Here is a 14,897-nt window from a genome sequence, read left to right as displayed (position 1 = left end):
CCAGGTGTATGGAATTGTGCTAATTATCAAGACTGGAGCCACAAGCCTTCACCTGGACCAATAGCTGTGTCTGGTTCCAGCTTTCAACACAGTTGCACAATAGAATCTGGGACAACTGAAAAAAGAAGAAGAAACACAATGCCTCAATGTCTGGGAAGTACTCCCAGGAAATCTGATTTAATTGCTTGAGATGGGACCCAGGTACCAGTGTTCTTTCAAGCCCCACAGTGGTTCCAGTGGGTCCCCAAGGTTGAGAATCCTGAGGGGGACTCAGTCCACTGATCAGCCTGGACTCCATCACTAGAGCCAAAATTATAACCTCATCTAAATTATGTATACTAAAATTGGAAGAAGCGTTGTTCCCCAAAACAAATCCAAGGCATAGTTACTAAAAGAAGCAGGGATGGATCCTAGCTGGTAAAAAACAGAAGTCTACTACTATATAAGCCACACACCTTATCTTCACATTCAGTGCCTATTTTGTTGCAAACCTTGCCAAGTTCTCAACACCCTAGAAAGGAAGGTCATGGTTCTTCCAGGTGAACAGGTCTAAATATTATAGAGAGCATTATTCTAAGTGTAGAAATATGTAAATGGCCCTTTAATATACAAATCATCAGTATTTTATATTTAAGAAAAATCAAAAGGAAATCAGAAATGCTGAATAAAGCCTGGAGCTATAGTGGATCACTAGGTTAGAGGAAATGGAGAAGGGAAAAGCCAGCAGAGTGTTACTTGCTCCTGGGTATATTTTTATGTGGATCAGGGCAAGTATACTTTAGGCCTATTTAGCAATAGTTAGCTGCCATTGTTGCTGGAGAAGAGAAAAGTTACCAGCAGGAAGATATAGTGATTAAGAGAGTTAGGTTAGAGATACATAGCTAATGCTAGGGTTCTGCATCCTTAAGGCTGACTACGCAGAGAAAAATTCCCAGACAAGCCTTTAATCTTTGCCACGCAGTATGCTTCAGGAATTTCCACTTATTGTTCCACATGTCACTAAGTTGCCCTCAGGAGTGCAATGAAGCTCAGCTTCCACACATATGTTTTGGTGCCAGGAATGCCACACATTCTGCGTAATTATAAGGAACATACATCTTTTGTCTGTGGCCCGCTGTGGTCCAAACGCTGTGGTTTGAAAATCGGGCAACCCAATGGTAGCATAAAATTTTCATGGTTTGGGAACAAGAATTCTAGGTGATCCCTTGGAATGCAAGGCAAAACATTCTCATATTGCTGCTCAGTGTATTAGGTTCTTATATTGCAAGTCATGCATTTTAGGCCTCCACCCTGTCTCAATGCTTGAGTTTTCAGGTTGGAAACAAAGAAACTGTTTCGCCCAAGTGATCATCCCAGCTAGAATGTGAACTAAATACTCTAGGGACCAAAGTCTTATACTGTTTAGATTGCCAACCATGTTAGTGACACATTTCAAGTCAATGACATTCTCTAGAATATTTGCTCATCCACAAAAACATTCTGTAGTGTGGTCCTATGTGACATCAAAGAACATTGCGGCAGATGCTAACTGTAGTGATTCTTACCTGATGTTAGTAGTGAAAGCCTCCAAATTTTTTAAGTATTTAAAAAAATACAAATGTTTTTCAAGAAAAATTTGAACATGGTAAAAGAACAATCTAAAATTTCTTTGAAATAAGCACATCTATGCTTTATTTATTTTGGGGAGGGGCAATCACTCCTTTAGTAGTCTGGTACTGCCTATGGAATCCTTCCCAGAACTCTTTTCTAAAATAAGGAACAGAAAATACATAGAATTATAGATAAATAAAGGTTCTATGGATCTAAGTTAAGAACCTAATCTTATGCAATTTCTCTATAAAGGTTTTATTCAAGAGTAAGTTCAAGGCATTTCAACAAAACATACTAGAAGGTGTCAGCACAACCAGAAGGACCTAGAACTAGAATCTACAACTATGTACTGGGGGGCTTTGAGGAGAAGAAAAAGAAACATGTCTTGGCAGGGGAGAAGGGGAGACAGAGTCAGACGAGGGCTAGGCAGGTAATGGGAATACTAGCAGGAAGAGTTGGCAGTGCACATGTGAGTGGTGGGGACTGTGCCAAAATGCAAAGTGAATGCCCTCTCTGAAGGAGGTAGCCTTTATTAAGGTCTAGCAGATTTTTGCCACGTGGGAATGTGGGCACCATATGGCCGTATAATCCCCCTTTTCAAGAGAAACCAGGCATATGATTTTTATATAAACTATACATACTTGTTAATGTCTGCTGGAGAAGAAATTAAGACTGTTTGGGACAAAGGAAACATTTCTTTTCTCAGATTTGCCTGGAGTGCTGCAAGTTTGTAACTTCAAGAAAGTATGAAGAATTGGAAGAAATTACTCGTATTTTAATATATTTTTTGCTATCAGTATCTTTATTACATTTATTTTGAAATATTAAGAATTTGAAAACTTAAGAATTAAACTCAACTTCCTTCCTAGAGTGGCAGCATCCTACCATGGAACAATCGAGGTTTCAGGAGCTGAATTATTTTTAATTCTTCCAACAAACATTTATTGAAAAATCTACTTCTATGTGCCAGGTGATATACAAGTTGGTAAGAATATAAAGATTAAGACACTGTCTTTGTTTCCAGAGATTACAGACCAGTCTGAAAAGAGTTGTACCAAAAGATTTTAATACAATCTGTGAAGGCCTATCATAGAGATGTGTAAACAGTACAAAGGGAGTGGGAGGGAAGAAAACATATGTCTTCCAAGGAGATTGGAAGGGATTCTCAGAGGAGAGCTCTCTTTGAGCAGATCTTTGTATCCAGGGGCCCAGATTACTAACGATCTAATAGATTATGCTGAAGAATTGGGCTTTTATCCTGGAAGAAATAGAGGGTCATTGAAGAATTCTGAAATGGTATGTTCAGATTTTTACGGTCATTCTGGCTACAGTATGGCATATGGCCTACAGGAGGAGACAGAGCAGAGAATGAAAACCACAAGATGATGATTTCAATAACGTCCGTGAACTAGAGCAGTAGCAAGAGCTGGGGAGCATGAGGTTAAACTACTTGGTTGGAAAGATATTTAGGGAATAGAGACAACAGAACTTGGTGGCTGACTGCATGTTAGCGTGCAGAGTACCAAAAGAGAGGGAAGAGTTGAGAATGACTCTTGAGATCCTCTGTGAGACGTAGTCTAGTAAAAAACTGACAGCACAATCCCTGAAGCCAGACTACGTGAGTTCAAATCCTAACTCTTCCACTCATTAGCTGTGTGACTTTAAGCAAGTTATTTATCCTCTCTTGGCCTCAGTTTTGTATATATCCCAAGTGTTCTTACAACAGTGTTTGTGTTTGTGCCTGAAAATTACTGTTATTATTATTATAATTCTGGTTAGGATGGTGGGTGCCATTCAGTTTGTTTGTTTTAGAAGACTAAATATTGCAATTTGAAGTGCTTTTAAAAGATTCCAGGTTTGCATAATTGAATATGGGGATCTCCAGTTGAGAAGAAAGTTTCACTAGCACAGTGCTGGTGGTTAAAGCCTCTTATGCAGATTAAACAGCCTAAGGCATTTTTGGAAGTTTGAGTCTCCAGGACACTGATGTTTAATGAGTAAATAAAGTAGGAGGCAAAATATGTGGAGACTCATAAGAAGAGAAGGCCAGAGAGATAGTAGGAGAAAAACAAAAAAGCAGTGTCTAAAAATCAAGAGCAGAAAGGGTTTTAGAAAGAGTATAGTCAAAACGGAAAATGCTATAGAGTCAACTATGAAGATAACTGACAAGCACCTATATTTAACAATGGGGAATTCTTTAATAAAGTACTTTAAAATGGCTCCTTGGTATTTGACATACAGAAAACACTCAAATGTTAGTTTCCATTATCTTCCTTAATTTTAAATGCATTTTTAGAGAGAGAGGAATGAATAACAACTACTAGATTAAAGCATATAACTTTTCATATTTGTAGGTCAAAAAATGTTGAATTCCACAATTTCACTTAGTAACTGAAAAGCTGCTTCAAAGATTAGTAGAGTGAAAACAGGTATTTATTTCTATTGTTTGTGTTATGATGCAAAAGTAAAAATTATTCTTATTCTAATTTTCCTAAATAAATGGAGCCGATAATGATTGCCAACATTGTACTCACACAAATAGAGGCTAATGATACATAAATGCCTTCCTTACTCTATGTCTACTGTAGTTATTTTCCTTGTCACTTTGCTTTTGAGTCTAAAAACTGCAGGGATGAAACGTAAATGCAAAAGTAATTTGAAGGGAAGAATAGTTGTACCTTTCCAAAGAAATGTCTTCTATTACTAATAACATTGGTATTATGAAAAAGTCTAGTTATTTTGGCAATGTAGAGTATAAAGTATAAAATGTTAAAGTGTTGGCTTTGGAATCAAGTCCTGACTTTACTGCTTATCAGGTATGAGGTCCAGGGAAAATTACTTACTTTTCTAAGCCTCCATTTTCTCAGATGGAAAATGGAGAAGAGACTGCTGTCTCTTGGGATTTTATTAGGATAAGGGAAGATAACGTATATAAAGGGTTTAGCACAGTGCCCTTATAACAAATGGTAGCTTATGGTATTTTATCTCTCCATAGTGGGTAAGCATGAGAAAGTCTGAAAGAATTGTTTTTAAAAGAATAGGTGCTTTCAGAAGGATTAGTCTTTTCATTTGCCAACAAAAACCTTTAAGTTCTTTCTGGCAGTGTAGCTTTGTCCAATCACTCATAGCCGTCCAAGAGAACCAGCCATCAGATCCATAACTTTCCAAGACACAAGGGCTGAGTAAGCTTTCTGCTTCTCATCAGGAGGGAACTGGCCAATGTGTTCCTTCATAATCAATGAAATACATGAATCATAAAACAAAATCCCTCAAAATCTAGACCCAAATAAAAGCCATTTAATTAACTACCAAAGACTTACACATAAATGATATCACTAATGAGGAATCATAGGTATCTTTACCATATCCCCAAGTTTCCTTATTAGCCTGATATTTCACAAAGATGAAAAAACAAATTATTTTTTAAAATATATTTCTCTTTCACTTTACATTAAATTAAAGAAAAATAAATTTATAAAATAAACTGAAACTATCTGGTGAAAAAGCCCTTGTAAGTTCATCACCAGTTTCAAAGCACATGGTAGTGCCTCATTTTGTCTTTAAAATTGAATAAAAACAAGGCTCAAAATGCCCTAACCTGTTATTTACTTTGCATTTTTATAAAAGATTACTATGCTTTGCTACTGGCAAAATGGTTATTAAAAATGTAATACAAGACTATTCAGGCAAATGGAATCCCATAAAGTATGATAGTATCATGGATCTTAAAGAAAAGCCACTAGTGCAGATGTTCTTAACCATACTAAAAACACAAATACACAATGTGTTTGTTCCAGCTAGAGAATAATTCAATTGAAAGAGTGCTTATAATTTAACAGTATGAATAATATTTCAAGCCCAGGAGGTAGTGAAACCGCAGGAAATATAAATCTACAGAGCCTAGGCCAAGGAAAGTGTTCCAAATTCTCAAGGCTGAGAAATCAGTTCCTTTGCTTGCTACAGGTAGGAAATTATTACCTGAATTAGTAAAAAAAAAAAAAAATGCAACGAACAGAACATGCCTTTAAGGAAAACACATACAAGCTCATACGTGCATGCACACTGGTTAACTAAAAGCTTTCACCAACAGAAACACCTATCTAAATCCAGAATATCATTTAGAATCTGCTTTGGGAAAGTTAAAATCAGACTTCTCACCAGTTTAAATTTCTTATTGAAAAATGAATACAGTATGTAATGTGATACAGAATTAAATAGGCATGAACAGAAAAACATAAGCTCTAAGGACATACAGGATTCTCTTTGCAAATAATGATCTTGGCAAAAAGCCTCCTTTATGTACAGAAAACTCTGGTTTCTTGCTTACAGCAACTCTTAAAGATACAACAGGTAATTGTGTGCTGTTAATTAGGTTCACAAAGAATGTGTGCAAGCCAGGAGATATTTCATAACTTGATTCAGCAAAAGTAGGAAACGATATCAGTAAAATCAAGCTATAAAAACTCATTCTCTTATAATTACTGATCTTTCACTCTTACATAGTATGAATTTTAACACTGCAAATATGTAATGCCATTCAAAAACTGGCTCAATGCTAATAGCTATCAAAAGATTTTTAAAAAAGACAACTAGGAAAACTTTTATATGCAGATATTCAATATGTTTATTCCCCTAAAGTTAAATAAATATCTATTTTATTAGAACTGCAGATCTTAGGTGACAACACTCTTCCAAGAAAGCAAAGTGACATCTATTCTGCATAAAACAGGAAAATCAAACGCAGTACATTACCTTGTGTCACCTGTTGAACGGCCAACATTATCCCAGACACTGTGTCTGGAAGCAAGTTTTCTTTCAGATTGTAATGTGGTGCCCATTCCAAAATAGGTAGTCGTTTTCTACACCACTGTTTGAAGTCTTCCCAATGAGGGGTATGCATCTTGCTCCAGAGCACGTTTTTCTTTTTCCTCTTTGCGCCTGTCATCTTTCAGATTCCCTCTTGCAAAAGTAAACTTCTTTAGACAAGAAAAAATTCGTTGCACAACACCTCTTTTCAATGCGAGGCTCCAATTCGTCTGTGGTTTACAATGTCAAAGCTATCCAAAACATAAATCAATAAAAGAGAGAGAGAAAGGAAGAGAGATTAACAGAAGTGCTTAAATATATGCAGCCAGGCTGCATGTCTTGTTATGGTGCAGTTAATTGTTCCAGGTAAAAGATACAGATTAAAACCTTAAATTCTTATCTGAATGAGATGGAGAAATGGTTCCTGTTAGTGTAATATTTTTCTAATCTTGGAAAAGTAATGGGTTCAGTACTAAGTTGGTCTAGAGCTCTCTCGCCAGTAATTCCCCTTATATTCACTGTAGTCTTATGTTTTTGGCTCCAATCCCAATGGCTAATGAGGTAGTTCTGGGCGTGTGTTGGAAATGGGCTGGGTTATGCTAATGAACCAGGGAGCATTCAGCTCGTCCAGTCTCTCCCTACAAGCTATGCAAAAACATAATACTGCCAAAGGGGTTTGTCATGCAAAACATATTCAAAGAATCTAGCCTTACTTCTTTGGGAAGAACGTATTTTCAGTGTATCAAACGACTGCCAGTTCTACAAAATTCAGAAACATAAGAGGGCATTGCTAAATATCTTTATCTTTTTTATTCCCTGGGAGATGAGATTTTCATTCATACAGAAACATTCAGACAGCCACTGCCCAGTCTGGGAACAGAATAGCCAGTTCTCATAAACTGAAATTTCATCTCACAGGTTAAGAAAATAAGCATCACAATGAACAAATATTTGTGGCAACAGCTCTTCCCCATCTCTGAAACTGTTCATTCAGCTTTCTCTATTTCTCCAAGACATATAATTCTACATTCATGCTATTGTAACTGAAATTTCTTGAAGAATAACATGTGGTTCAAACTATTGTTTGAAGTGTCCCCAACTTTTTTGTGGTGCTGCCCTCTTTTCACTTTTGGGGGATTTCTCTTTTTCAGAAAGGATGTTACATTTTATAATAGAACAGAGAGGCTGTCAAAGTTTTATTTTATGATTGTTCCCTCCAGCCCCTAGAAGAAAAGGCCTGCATTTATGAGCTGTGCTATTGGAATTAACCCAAGAACCCAATATATTAACTAAAAATTGTGAAGCCAAGAAAAAGAATACCATGTGTATAGTTTGCTGCAGCCCTTTTAATGCCTATTTGTCCAGAGAGTTGAAATCTGGTTTCTGGAAGCCTTTGGAATAACAAAGTGCTTGGATCCCTTGGCTCCTTCCAAGGTGCCTGCTGTACCTTTTCTCAGTGTTGTTAAATTACGGAGAAGAGTTACTCTCTCAGTCTTCCAAAGATGACATCACTGGCTTTCTATCTGTGCAAAACTACTTTTCTTTTAAAATCCAGTGAATCCTAGATATGAAGCAATATATGTACACTTTATTCATATGTACAGAATAGAATTTGCTTTATATTTTTGCAATTTTTTACATCATATTAAATTTAGAAACTCTCCACTAGTTTAGGTTTGGAGTCTCATTAGAGACTGAGTTGCGGCATTCTACCCCTATTCTTTTGGTGTGAGAGGTAGACTCACCGGATGGGTGAATCCACTTTTCATAAAGATGCTATGTTGCTTTTCCTTCACAAACAGCAATCTTTAACTTTGCTTTATATACTCCACTCAGTATACAAACAAAGAAATTCAGGAGCTATATATATACTGAGTAGTGTTACTTTTATAATCAAAATTAACACTAAGGATATTTCCTCAAAACAAATTTAGATCATAAATTCAAGTTTATGCTGATAAAATGAGAAAAATAGTTGAAAGCTTGACGGAAATCACCAGTCAACATCTGTGACTTGTATAATTTCAACCATTAAAAGAAACCTTTGTGTTAAATGTTAGTAACAAAAAATTCATTAGAATTGAAGATGAGTCTGTAAAGAAGTATCTAAACATATTAGTGCCAGCAATTGTTCTAAAACTTCCTAAGACCAGGAGGGATGAGAAATTAGTTTGATAAAATAGTTCTGTAGTCTCTCAATGAAAAAACCCCCTAAAATTTAGAAGAAATCTTTCCTAAAGATCTTTTTTGTAAGTATTAATCTGGAATTTCAATTCCAGATTTTTTTTCCAATTGCCTGTACTTACATGGTATTTAAAACATGCTAAAATCTCCCTCCAGAGCGTAGTATCACTCCTACTTATAATCAGCAATACCAAAAAACCTTTATGAAGAAATTTATCGACACTCAAGAGATTCTTAAGAGTACATTGAACCATCCCATGAAATTCAAGAAGACTAAACATATTTATTCAAAAGTTTCAAAAGGGGGTCAAAAGGTAAAAAGTTTTAAAAAATAAAATCTCTAGCGAATCCAAAAAAGTATCAATGACTAAAATTAGCTTAAAATTCAGTACTACGTATCATATATGAAACAACTCTTCCCAAACGTCCAGTCAACACTTACATAAATAAAAAGATAAACTTATTTATTATCTTCCACTTCCCAATGTAGAATGACAAAAAATTCCTCTTCCTAAAATATCATTTTGATCACATCCCTAACATGTTTTAACTTCCAGCAATCTCCAGTATCAAACTTGAACTCATTAGCACAGGCATGTGACCCTTCTCCACATCCCTACCCACTCTGACTAGCTTCCCATCAACTCTATTTAATTCAGCATGTATCTATTGAACAACTACTTTTTCTAGACTCTGTCTGAAGTGCTTTAGAAGGTGGGGGCATGGGGGGATGGGAATATTGTCTCTACTTCCTAGGAGTTATTTAATGAAGGAAATAGAAAAATGTATAAGCAACTTAGGGCAGAATGGGATAAATTAATAACGAAGTCACACAACAAGTGTTATAGGAGCTCAGAGAAGGGAGAATTGCATTCCCCCTGAGAAAAAAGGCTTCCCACCCTGCCTAGACCCTCTTTTCCAGCAGATAAGTCTACATACTATCTGCTGCACGCTGCTTTGATTCTTCAGTATATCTCTGTCCTAATTTCCCTAGTTCCACGGTCTTTTTCCTCATCTAAACATTTACTCAATACTTACCTCTTTCATGAAACTTTTCGCTGGCTTCCCCACAGTTCTGTCCATGCTGTATACCCAACATCCAGGTAACCCTTAGGCTATTTATGGGTGTACAGCTTGTAGTCATTTTCACTGTCTACTGGTTTTCTTCCTTGAAATCTATTTCATGTGATTTTATCCAGTGTCGCTCATGAGATTGTAAATTCCTTATGGGTAGGGATTATTCACAGAACTTGCTTTGCCTCTTTTCTTGGGACCTAATAGAAGGTTCTGCAGACATAGGATTCAACCAATAAGTAGTAAGTATAAATATTAATTTGAATGTCCCTACTCCTGAACTCACCCAAGAATCATTTAGTCTATCTCAGCCTATTTTCCAGGCTGCACTGTTAAAGAATCAGGAGAACAGATGGAGAGAGAAAAAGAGCTAGAAACAGTAGTGGGAAAAATAAGGAGAAATTTTACCTTTACTTGCTCAAATTCTCCCCATTCTCTCACAATCTAAAGAAGTTCTATATTTTTCCACACAATTGCTTTTTCTTATATTATAGAATCTGGAGAACGGAAGGAGGAAAAACAAGATACTAAATGCAGGAGAAAGGTAGGAGACAAAACAGAGATAGAAAACATCATGGGCTAGGGTTTGAAAGAAAATTTTAGATGGTTAGCAAGTGAGAGCCTTTAGAGCAAATGAAGCATGAGGGGATTGAGCTAGGCTCTAATGAAGAAAGAATCTTTTGACAAATGGTGTACAGGTTATAAATTGGATCACATTTAATGGTTTTTGAGAGACACTAGTAAAGATTGAAATTCTTCTCACATTACTTTAGATTATGGTATTATTCTTCTTTGAATGTGATCTGTATGGAGACTGGGACACCAAAAGCACTGATTTATATGAAGCTTACACTTGGAAATAAAGACTCATAAACCTCAGGGGACATCAACTTCAAACTAGTCTACCTCAGGAAGTTGATCTACAGCATTTCTAGCAAGAGGACACTGCAGAAGGTTCCCATCTGAGAGGAAAAGTAGACGCTGTGATTGTAAGTAGTCTTTGGGTAGTGAACATGATGTAATCTACACAGAATTCAAAATATATTACAATGTACACCTGAAAGTTACATAATATTATAATCCAATGTTATTGCAATAAAAAAATAAAAATAAATAATAAAAAATAAAGCAGATGCTGTGAAATTAAGGCCATGTTCTGCTCACTAATTCTAGTAACTGGCATAGGGATACAACCACACAGAGAGAGCAGCTTTTATTGTCATCCACCCAGACAGGGTAGCTTTTCTTAATTTACCCAAAATTTCACATAGGCTGGCACAGCCCTGAATCCAAGCTTTGTTTTAATTCTTCTAATGACTGAAATTAACAGGCTTAGAAAAGTAGCCCATTCTGATTTTCAGACATTCTAATTGTTAGAACATTTTTTCCCAATTATCGAGCCAAGCTCTTCTACTTAAAATGTTCAGTCTTTAGTCTTTATCCTAACCTCTGTGACACATAAGAATCCTTCAGCTTCAGGACTGATTTATTTAGTGCTACCCAAAAAAAGCTCTAATTTTTTTATGGTGCTGTTCATTTCAGAAATACTATTACATTTAAACATGGATGCACATAAATAAGTCAATTACAGACTTGAACAGTGCAGTTAATGTTTCACTCATGACAGGCCAAGCAGTACAGTAGACTGAGCAAAATACTGTGCTCTCAGTGCTGATTGCTAATGTGCCTTACTTTGCTTTCTTTGGATTAAATAGCACTTTCCAGTCTGTTTCGTTACCATGTTTTTTCTTTCTGCCATTATTTTATATTCTGTGACTTATTTTGACCCATATAGGGGCCAAAAGGAGATAGCTCTAGCGAAGTAAAAAAATGCCCAGGGAAAAGAATTACTTTTAAATTCAAATACATGTTTTACAATGATTCAAGTCATTTTCAAAGACATAGGAAAGAGAGGAAGAGAGAGAGAGAGAGACAGAGAAAGAGAGAGAGAGAGGGAGGGAGGGATAAAGGGAGGGAAGGAGGGAGGTGTTACAGACTTCAATTATTTGCCATACATGTTTCTCATCTTTTTACTTTTAACCTATTTGTATCTTTATATTTAAAGGAGGTTTCTTGTTGGTGGCGTAGAGTTGGGTCTTGCTTCCCTAATCCAATGTGACAATCTCTGCCTTATTTGGAGTACTTCGACCATTTACATTTATGTGATTATTGATATAGTTGAGTTTAAATCTACCATCTTGCTATTTATTTTATATTTTTACCATGGTTCTTTGTTTATTTTTCTTATTTTATTACTACCTTTTGGAATATTTTTTATGATTCATTTTATCTCCTTTGTTGGTTTATTAGCTATAATTTATTTTAGCGATTGCTTTAGAGTTTATAATGCACATCTTTAACTTATCAAAGTCTACCTTCAAATGATATCATATCACTTCACATTTAGCATAAGGACCCTACAACTGCATAGTTCCATTTTCTTTTGTACCATTGTTGTCTCGCATTTTATGTCAACATGTGTGATAAACCCCAACATATATTATTACTTTTTGCTTTAAAATCGCCAATCTTTTAAAAACATTTAAATAATTTAAAAAGTCTTTTATAGTTACCCACATAGATACGAGGCCACTGGTCTCCATTTTTCCTTGGAAACTCCAGATTTTCATCTAGTATTATTCTCCGGCCTGAAGTACTTCCTTTAACACCTCTTCTAGTGCAGATTTGCTGGATGAATTCTTTCAGGGATTTTGTATCTGAAAAAGGTTTTATTTTGCCTTTGTTTTTGAAAGATATTTCTCTTGAGTGTAGAACTATAGGTTGACAGAGGTTTTTTGTTGTTGTCACTGTCATTGTTTACCTTTTGTTTATTTTAGTGCTTTTATAAAGACGTTGTTCCACTGTCATCTAGTTTGCATTGTTTCCAACAAAAAATTTTTTGTCATATTTATCGTTCTTTTGTATGTGTTGTGTCTTTCCTCTCTAACGGCTATTAAGATTTTCTCTTTACCACCAGTTTTAAGCAATTTCTTAAAATCGTTTCTTCCTTCTAACATATTTTGTTCTTTTTTCTTTTTTGTGCTTGGTGTTAGTTGAATTTCTTAAATCTGTGAGTTTACAGCTTTCATAATATTTGGAAAATGTTTGGCAATTATCTATTCAAAGATTTTTTTCTGTCTTACATCCTTTGGAGATTCCAAATAAATATATATTAGGCTATTTGATATTGTCCACGGTTTGCAGATGGTTTGTTTGTATATATTTTTTTCAGGCTTTTAAAATGTTTCCTTTTGGGTAAATTATATTGTTATGTCTTCAAGTTCACTAATCTTTGATTTTGCAATGTCTAATCTACTGTGAATTCCATCCAGTGTATTTTTCATCTCAGAGATTAAAAGCAAGACCTGAAAGGGTTATGCTGATAGGTGGGACCAGAGCAGCATTTATTCCCACTCTTGAGGCAAAATCCAAATCGAAACCTGATGCTCTGTGGTTCATGAGATCTTCACTCTGGCTGATGGAAACATGAACTATTTCTAACCCTATGTGAGTGAGTCTCTAGGATTGCTCCTTCTAATCATTTCCCCAGTGTCTGTAGATTCTATCCTTATTCAAATCAATAAATAAGAAAAACCAGAGACATCTACTAGACCCTGTCCTTCAGATTGAAATTTATTCTTTAGTAGGAATTATTTTAAAACAGTCAGCTAAATAGAATTTTTTTCATTTTGTCCAAAAAGGTATCTTAAGAGTTCATATCAAACTTATTACTGAAATCAAATATACTATGTCCTTAGTGGTCATGTAACTTTTCAATCTAGTACTTTTATTAAAAGAGATAATGGAGTTTGTCTAATAACTTCATTAGACTCTCCCTCTGGGTACAGAGTCCTCAAGTAGAAGGGATAATCATAGTAGAGAAAAAATGAACTATTTGGAACTGCTCTGTCACTAAAAAGAAAAATGGCTAAAATACTCCATAAGCTTATATTGCTTCATAGAGATCAGTCCAAAAGAGTAAATTTCCCCAACAGTATCAAACAGAGTTTGATTTATGAAATTATTTTTGGTGGGAATTCAATACCAGCATGGATCTTGTAGTGTTAACCTTATTAAATATTAAGTCTTAAAGTTGAAGTAGTACCTAGAGGTGAACCATAAGGAAGAAAATTGAATGCTATAAAAATTATTTTTTAAAAAATTATTTTTATAGCATTCCCAAGAGACAGTCACTCAGCTTTTTATGCTTGAAATAAGGGACTATTCTAAGATGCAGACCTGGTAATTACCTTTAGGGTTCTCATTTACTTGCAACAAGAAGTGTTTTTATCAAAAGATAATTGTTACCTACATGAACTATGAGTAAACTTACAAACTGAAAAATAACCAAATTGCTCTCATATATCCATATGCATTAAAATAGCAAAAGTTAAAACCCAAGTTCCTATTCATTCCATTGCTGTAACTTTCCACGGTCAATCTTTATGGTTTTATATACTTTGTGTCAAGGATCAGTAGGGCAAAATGCAGAACACTTGCACTTTGATAAAAATTCAGAAGCCATTTATTTTCCTAATATTTATCATTTTTCAGGTTATTAAATAGTCAAATTACTATAATAAAATAGAAAATTATGCATAGTGTGGAAAAGTATTTTAAAAAGAAAAATATGTTCTATAATCACACTGTTGATTAAAAGTTTGGTATGGTTTGTTCCCGCTCTTTTTTTTCCTATGAAATATTTTTCTTTACATAATTGAGACATTACTGTACACATAACTTCAATTTTACTGAGCGTAATATCATAAGCCTTGCCATACCCTGGAAAACTCTTAGAGAACACCATTGTTTAGTGACTGCACAATATTCCTTCATAAACATGTACCACAGTTTACATAACCTTTTCCTAGAAGTAAATACTTTGGTTCTTCCAGCTTTTATTTTATTTTGCTTTTTTAATTATAGATAACACTGAGATACACAACTTTGGGCATAAATCATAAATCAGATTTCTGATTATTTCCTTAGAAGTAGAATTATTAGGGTCTAACTGGCAAAGAATCATCACCAACGATGTCATTTTTATTGGTGGATATTTTTCCCATGTTCCAGTGAAACTTTTTGGGGCTGGCATCTTATACCAGCCCAGAAATATAATAAATTCATCTTTTGAATGATCTCATTAGGACATTCTTTGACCTGTCACATGTTGACTTCCACAAAACTTAATGATGTCTAGTTTTCTGGATCAATTGACTCTCCAATAAAAAGTTAGAGCACTC

At 35.1% G+C, this 14,897-nt stretch overlaps 1 protein-coding gene across 8 annotated transcripts in view; it reads right to left on the bottom strand.

Moving 5' to 3' along the window:
- SLC26A7 (solute carrier family 26 member 7) overlaps positions 1-6,915 on the bottom strand; it is a 125,452-nt gene extending 118,537 nt beyond the window's left edge. For 7 of the 8 annotated variants that reach the window (XM_070481330.1, XM_044744079.2, XM_044744078.2 and 4 more), the window contains exon 1: positions 6,343-6,909. Coding sequence is in view for 7 of the 8 variants with exons in the window: in XM_044744079.2 (XP_044600014.1) it covers positions 6,343-6,535 (193 nt within the window). In the remaining variant the exon portion in view is untranslated. Of the gene's footprint in view, positions 1-6,342 lie in introns of all 8 variants that reach the window. The other variant, XM_014853414.3, reaches the window with a different exon arrangement.
- Between the last annotated feature and the right edge of the window lie 7,982 nt (positions 6,916-14,897).

The sequence above is a fragment of the Equus asinus genome, chromosome 12, assembly GCF_041296235.1.
Source record: "Equus asinus isolate D_3611 breed Donkey chromosome 12, EquAss-T2T_v2, whole genome shotgun sequence".
In the NCBI taxonomy this organism is placed as follows: Eukaryota; Metazoa; Chordata; class Mammalia; order Perissodactyla; family Equidae; genus Equus; species Equus asinus.
This window is presented reverse-complemented; position numbering and strand designations above follow the sequence as displayed.